General features: G+C 37.0%; 1 protein-coding gene across 1 annotated transcript; it reads right to left on the bottom strand.

Moving 5' to 3' along the window:
- Positions 1-873: 873 nt before the first annotated feature.
- Positions 874-7019, bottom strand: LOC140987437 (cellulose synthase A catalytic subunit 3 [UDP-forming]-like). Its single transcript, XM_073455939.1, has 14 exons — positions 6891-7019; positions 6421-6616; positions 5645-5862; positions 5474-5549; positions 5176-5365; positions 4739-5005; positions 4134-4479; positions 3909-4046; positions 3595-3720; positions 3303-3515; positions 2849-3113; positions 2384-2586; positions 1819-2169; positions 874-1645 (listed from the first exon to the last, which is right to left on the bottom strand). The coding sequence occupies exons 1-14, from the start codon at positions 6912-6914 to the stop codon at positions 1061-1063; spliced, it is 3198 nt and encodes a 1065-aa protein (XP_073312040.1). The 5' UTR covers positions 6915-7019; the 3' UTR covers positions 874-1060.
- Positions 7020-7832: the final 813 nt, after the last annotated feature.

Raw genomic sequence — 7832 nt, 5'->3', positions numbered from 1 at the left:
CAGTTTTGGTGAAGGAGTTCACAAAATTGTCAGCTGTCAAATATGGACAGTGAAAATTTTGATTTTCGAAAGTACTAATAGTAGTTACTACTAATATGTACGAAATTCTCATAAAATATTCTAAAAAAGTCTAGAATTAATTAATTATTAAGTTAATTAAAGAAATTAAATGTATCTTTGTATATATTATTTGTACTTGTGTAGATGTATTAATATATGTACGCATAATTTATTTGTAAATATAAAGATATGTATGTAAAAAAAATAATCATGTATTATCAAAATTTAATTAATACATTATATAATATTAAGATGAGAATTTGTATTTAATGAAAATAAGAAATCTTGGTGAAAATATTTAGGAATCCTAATGGGAGAAAGACTCGTGATCGATCAATAATCAACCTCTATAAATATTTAATTGAGCGTATTATGAAATAAGAGTATTTTTGTTGACCAAAATGCTATCCCTCCACTAAATCAACTCTCGGCCACGTCAAGAAAATTAGGAGAAAATTTGGCCAAGAACTTCACCCACCGCCGCGACACGCGACATTGTACCAACTCCGATCATTGACCCAATTTGACATAAAAAGCCCGAGATCAATTCTAAATGAGATACAAGAAAAGTCTTCTCCGCTGATATCAGATTGATTTAAAGTCCAACGTAATTTACGTGAAGATAACATTCTAGAACACCTTATAAATATTTAAATTCATACTACGCCTAAAAAAAATTTTGAACGTCGAAACCTATAATTTTAAACTTTCGCTACGTCTTGTGTTAAAAAAAAATGATAATCCAACAAATCCGTCTAAAGTAGGAAAATTAATTAATCGAGTAAAATTGAAATTCTTTTTGGGACACGGATCTATAATCACTTTCTTAAATTACAACATAAAAATATTGTATTCTTCCGCCACCAACAGCAGCGGAAAAAAGAAGATAAATATCTTTCTTATCTCTACACAGATACAAACGTTATACACAAGCAACTTTTAAAATATGAGTATTCTTCAAGACTTTCAATGTAAACTTGCAACGAAAGTTCAAGCCACTCTAGCAGTTAATCCCACACTCCTCAACATCAGGACCAGTGACTCGAGTGGTGAACGGATCTATTCGAACCCATAACAACGAAAAGATTGAAGCAAGAAGAATAGACCATACCACAACGATCGTGGGTGTACGGTTCTGACGACCCATGAGACCTTTAAGGAAAGGATACAGATGAACGATCACCCAGAAGGCAAAGAATAGTTTCCCGAAGAGTGGCCCCCACGATTGGTACCCACTGTTGATTGCGTAAGAAATCCCAGCAACAACGCCCACCAAGTTAATAATGAGGAGAGTTGTGGGGGGGATTAGAAGAGTTGTCCATTTGAACATGTAAAGCTCCGCATAATCCCCGTCTTCATCTGAGGCCTTGGACGTGACGGTGAAGTTGGTGTCGATTCCAGCAAGTACTTTGAGCAAACCTTGAAAAACAGCAAAGAGGTGAGCCGAGACACCTCCAATGACCCAAAATTGCTCGTTCCTCCACCATTCGTCGATTCCAACACCACTCCACCGCATCTCGAGTATACCCGTTGCAAAAATGGAGAGAAAGAGGGACAAAAACCAGATACTGGCAATGTTACTAATCTGCAAGGAGGAGCAGGTGAATTTTCTTGAAAGATGAGTACGCAGTTAAGAGTATAACAGCATGTTGGTTCTGTAATTGATTAAAGTATTAACTGTATAGTCCAGATGACAATTAGATGACATATTAAATTTTAAATTCAGGCAGGGACATGAATTCTAAGAGAAAAGCTAACCTGAGGGATTATGAACTTGCCAGTAAGCAAGCAGACAGCTGGCAACGTACAATATAGTACGAGGGGAATGGCCGTGATTGGGTAAATTGTAGTGTTGACATAAGCAAACCTTTCTAACCATTTCAATCTTCCTTGATAGCCATACCATATAGGACAATGTCTGCTAAACAAAATCTCCACGGAACCCAAGGCCCATCGAAGCACTTGGTTCAACCGATCAGAGAGATTAATTGGAGCTGATCCTTTAAATGCTGGTCTTGGAGGCATACAGTAAATAGATCGCCAGCCACGAGCATGCATCTTAAATCCTGTAAGAATATCTTCTGTGACTGAACCATAAATCCATCCAATCTGAAAATGGAACCAGGAAAAATAAGTCTTCTAACATTATGGCATGGATTGCATGCTAATCAGAACTTTTAGGGAAAAGCAAAAAAGAAAAAAATAAATAATAAGAAAAAACAAAACACTTGTACAATTACAGATCACTTTATATTTGATTGGAAGTTGGAACCTTGTCTGAGTTATAAAAAAATATAAGGAATTCATGTGTGTTCCAACCAACCTCACTTCCCCATTCTGTCTTATCTTCATAACCACAACTAATAACATGGATGGCTTCTTTTAGAAGAGTCTCTGGTGTTGCAGACTGAGGAACACCACCATTCTCCATGAGGGTAGATGCAACAAAAACTGAAGACTGGCCAAATCTTTTCTCAAGGCTCATCTGGGACATGAGCAATGACTTCTCATCATCAAACCCAGCACCTGGAGCAATTTCCAGACCAGGAGATTTACGGAGGATGAAATATTAATCGTATGACTAGTTATGTATTGTAAAGGATCAAAACATGAAATGTTATTAGATACATATCATCTGTATTGGTACTCAGACACTAGTCAATATGGTGGAAACAGAACAATCACAACCAGAATAATCAAACAGTATAAACAGCCGTGAAAATGGATATTAGCATGCCTAATCAAGATTTCAAGTAACTAAAGTTACTGATTTTAAAAGAAAGCATACCTTCAACACCCTCCTCTATATCATCCAAGCTGAAGATAGGAACTGTGGGATCAACATGCTTGCTAGATTTCTTTTTATCGGATCCCTTTTTACTTGATTTAGAAGTACTCTTACTTGACCGACCAAAACAAGAGGAGAATACTCCAGATTTCTTTTGTTTAGGTTTATGAGGAGGCTCATAACCATACAAAGCGGTTCTATTAAAGACACAACCAGTGCCCACATAAACAGGGCCTTGAACGCCATCCAGACCTCTCAAGTTGATCTGATCACCCAATAACATGTTCATATTAGTGGTAGTGGTAGATGACCCCCCAAAAGGCAAAAAAAAAATTACAACAAATTAAAAAAGAATATTTGCAAGAAGGCTCCATGAAATAACATCTATAACAATCCTCGGTGGTATCTAGTACCACAGAGGGATAAACATTTATAGCAATGATGATGAACTCACATCAAAGAAGACAGTGTTGCGATTGGCATATCGATCACTCTTATCAATACCATCAAATCTCTGTGGAAATTGAACATAGCAAACATATTTTCCTAGATTTGGATCCATCAAAAAGCACATCGATTCTCGCAAGGCCTTGCTGTTGTTTATGTAGTGATCACAATCAAGATTCAACAAGAAAGGTCCATTGGTAAGAACTGCTGACACACGAACCTGCAATGGTAATATGTGTTAAGTTAAATTTGTGCCAACAGGAAAAACATAAAAGGGCAAATATCTATTGCCCACTTACAAGTGCATTCATAGCTCCAGCTTTCTTATGATGCTGGAACCCTGGCCGCTTTTCACGAGAAACGTATACTAGACGGGGCAGCTCATTACCCTCACTGTCAAGACCTCCACTTTGGCCCAGGAAAACCTGCAATCAAGAAAATAGAGATGTTATATTTAGAAGAGGAACTCTGCTAACTGCAAATTGCAATTAACAAAATTTATGAATGCTCTAACTTATAGGACCAGTCCTACTTAATACAAATTTGTAATATGTAAGAAGTGCGTTGACAATATGACAACAGAAGTTACATACCCAGAGAACCAGGATTTTACCTGGATCATTCCTGGATGATCTCTTGTATTATTTCCAGGCCATGGGGTACCATCTTGCATGATCCAACCTTCTTCAGGGACTTTTTGAGCCTTGGCAACTAGTCCATTAACACGAATTTTGAACTCTTCATATTCTCTCTGTATAATATACGGAAGGGGAAAAAAACCTAAGAAACTTGATTGAATGCATAGGATATAAGCCTCAATAGAAGAGATGTCATTCACCTTCATAGCCCTGCGATCTTTTACAAATGATGGCTGAACTTTATCTTTTAAGTAGTCAATCTTCTGAGCAAAGTACCATTCTGGAGCCCGTGGTTCAATACTGTACTTCTTACAGAAAGGAACCCATTTTCTTGCAAATTCTGATGTTTCAGATAGAGCTTCAAAAGTCAACATGGCAGAACCATCATCAGAGACGTAGCATGAGACCTTGTCCACTGGATAATCAACAGCAAGAATGGACAAGACAGTATTGGCTGTAACAAGAGGAGGCTCTTTTAAAGGGTCGACCGTACTGACAAATATGTCAACTGCAGCCAACTGTGATGGCTCTCCTTCACGGTCATATCTGATACAAAGTTTCCAGAATCAGTGGCGAACAGTAAGAACTAGTGATTCTTATAGGTGACTACCAAAAAAGAAAAAGAAAAACAAAACAAACCTAAGAGAAAACTATGGTTGGATAATATAAGAAAAGAAGAGAAGAAAAGAAAAGACAATAGAGAAACCAACAGATGATACAGAATTTGGAAGTTAAACAAAGGTGACATGAAAACCTAACTGCATAGAGATATATATAGAAGTGGAGATATGAAAATATTTCTCACCTAAGAGCAAGTCTATCCAGATACGTCTCGCGGTTTATTGGAAGCCATTTTGGGAACTGATCCAGAATCCAGGATAGAGCAAACCAAATTTCACAGATTACTGATATTAACCACAAAGCAAATGCATTCGGCACAGGATTGGTTACTCGATAGTGCAAGAAAATGCATAAAATTATAAGCCGCAATACTATAACCATCCTATAAGGATTTATTCTCGATGATGGGATAGAAACCTTCCTTGATAGAGGCTGCCGGGCTTCATCATTTCTACACCAAGAAAAGTGTTAACAGATAAAAAAAAAAACATAATTTGAAGATTTTTCAAGCCAAAAGAGAAAAAATCACCTATGGATCTGAAACAATTTATATTATAGTTCATTAGTCCATGCTCAATTTGATCCGTATGCAAATATACTTTAAATCGAGTAGGAACTCACAGTAGAGAGTCATCCACAAGAATATCCGTACTCGCGTCAATATCTCCACCTCTTTCAGAAGGAGGATGGCTCGTTGTCATTGGAACAACAGGTTTCTCCTGCTTCATCTTCCAGCCATCAACTCTTTCTTTCCAGGCAACATTACCTAGGCCTGGTGATCCAAACTCCCTCACTGGATCCACAATTCTAGCTGTAAACAGAAGAAGCACATACCAAACACTGCCTAACATAAATTCAAAGAGAACAAAAAACAAATATCAGATTGATAAAAATCAGTTGTAAGGAAGCAGTCGCATACGTTTCCCAACACCACTAGGTATTGGAGATGCCATCGAAACACGTCCAGGTGATGCTGCTGAGAGTTCTCCAGATACCTATATGCCATAGAGGATTGGAAAGCTTAAGCGTCATAAAGATGACCAGAATAGAAAGCAAGTAGAAAATTAAAAACAAAATCACAAAAACTTACATCTGTTCCATGTGTAAGCAAATGAATGCGGTTGTGAGGGACCTCCTTGTCATATTTTGGTATTTCAATATCTTCCCCTCGGCCATAATTTGTATGCCAGCTCAACATGCGCTCTGAAATCTTCCGCTTCTCATTTTTACCACCAGAGTAATGGACATCATTGTCAATATCATCAACAACGGTATCCTCCTCTCCATCCCCACTAATAGCAGGACTTCCTGTGCACAATGATTATCGAAAATTCTTCTTCAAACATCAGATGAGAGTTGCAAATATCAAAATCCATTGTCAGGTGCATCATTTGAAAACTAGAATAGAAGTTGAAAAATTCGAGTTGAAGGATAGATCAAACACGGGGAAAGAAAAGCCCAACTACAAACTTGATATATCACAAAATATCATGTGTATGTTGGTAATATCAATTTGTCTGACCAAGTTTCCACTACCGATAAATGCTCCTCTGGATCAAGTAACAGTTTGCTTTTCAATAGCAATCAACCTAATGGAGTTGGATGTAGCAATAATCTAAGATATTTAAATCCTTGAAATTGAAATTAAATTACATTAAAAAAATTGGAAATTTCCTCCCCAACACGGCAACTGAATTTACTGTCTATAATATACTAATTTCCATTGACAATCAACGGTATGAAAGTACAATACAGAAGAAACACCACAGATATGGATAATAATCCAGAAGATGATCTATAATTTGATAGATAATATGGATTGTCAAATTCTAGAAGAACTTTAATGGGCATAAGCTGTAACTATACCTTTATGCCTCTTGTATCTGGTTTTGCACTGAGGGCAAGACTGGTTCCCATCTTTTCTCTCATACTCGTAGCATGGCCTACACACAGGAAATGCACAGACATTGCATGCAACAAATGGCTCCCCAGCAGCAGTCAAGCCCACATTATCGCCACAGATCTGACAAACCTGGCTCCCAGTGTTCTTCAAGCTCTTTCCCTACAAATTAAAATCACAGTTCATTACGAGGCTATAATGCTCCCAAGGTTTAGTTCAATCAAAAAAACATATGAAAGCTGAACCAGACCCCAAAAAAAAAACACACACACGCATAGCTTACTTCAATAAACAAGCCACGATGACGTTACTGATGAATCACGGCACAGATTAAGCTACCAATAGTTAAATCATCAAGGTATCCTTTTAAGCATAAAAACATAAAGATTCTTCATTTAACACCAACAGTGATAACAATCAAACATTTTTTCCTCACCTTAGTATCAACTTCAGGTTCCATTTTCACTTAGCTTGTCTACAGCAATCTATTCTGGATCAGCAAGCTATAAGCTTCACTGATCTTCGGAAATGCTCAGTTCCTTATATTGATCCCCTGTAAGTAAATCTGCAAAAATGTGATTCTTGTCACACTCATTCACCGAAAATGAAATTAAACTCTAAATTATTTTTCCTCCATTGACAGATCAGATCTAGTTATATTTGCAAGAAAGCCAAACAATAAGAACATTTTTTTAAAAAAAATTAAAATTAAATCAACCTGCCGACAATCAATTATAACACAAAATAAGAGCGACTCATGCATATGATATATGGCGAATGGACGACACCCTCAAAAATAAAAACAAGAAAAATGAGAACTTTAAAATCTTTAGTTATACTGAAGTAAGCCAGTGGTCAACCTCGATTGGATTCAGGCCCAAAAACTCTGTAAAACCTCAAACAACATTGTTTCCAATTTTACAAACGCAACTCAAGATCACGCAAAAATTTAATGCATTTCTATATCTATTTCAATCTCCGTCAACAAGATATCTTCGCGATCAACTGAATTTCATCAAACAACGAATATGTGATCCAACAGATCTAAAAATAGACACAAAGCATTACTGAAAATGAGTAAGGAAATAGAGTGAGTGAGAGAAAAACTAGCCGTCGGTCTATTCAATTCCGTATAATCCCACAAATCACTTCAAATTTCAATACAACAACCCAAAAACACAAAAATTAAACCCTACGAGAATGCGCTAGTACTCACCTCACGATCCAAATCAGGTTCAATCTCCGGGAGTAAAACAACTTCGCAATCAACCAAATTTCATCAACAGTCAACCAATCATCCCGCAGATCTACAAATTTGAGCTGAATGAGAGTGGGGCGAGGAAGAACAACTGGCTAAGGGCTGCTACCGAAGTTGCCT

This window comes from Primulina huaijiensis, chromosome 11 (genome assembly GCF_012295235.1).
Source record: "Primulina huaijiensis isolate GDHJ02 chromosome 11, ASM1229523v2, whole genome shotgun sequence".
In the NCBI taxonomy this organism is placed as follows: Eukaryota; Viridiplantae; Streptophyta; class Magnoliopsida; order Lamiales; family Gesneriaceae; genus Primulina; species Primulina huaijiensis.
The sequence above is the reverse complement of the archived record's forward strand: the minus strand, read 5'-3'. Positions and strand labels throughout refer to the sequence as shown.

Bases quoted from the DNA above. Each gene is read 5' to 3' on its own strand.
- LOC140987437 (XM_073455939.1), bottom strand. From the start codon at position 6,914: ATGGAACCTGAAGTTGATACTAAG. The intron at 5,366-5,473 runs GTATGCGACTGC...TTCTGTTTACAG, and splicing joins ACCTAGTGGTGTTGGGAAAC to CTAGAATTGTGGATCCAGTG. The intron at 4,480-4,738 runs GTGAGAAATATT...ACTTTGTATCAG, and splicing joins CTGGATAGACTTGCTCTTAG to ATATGACCGTGAAGGAGAGC.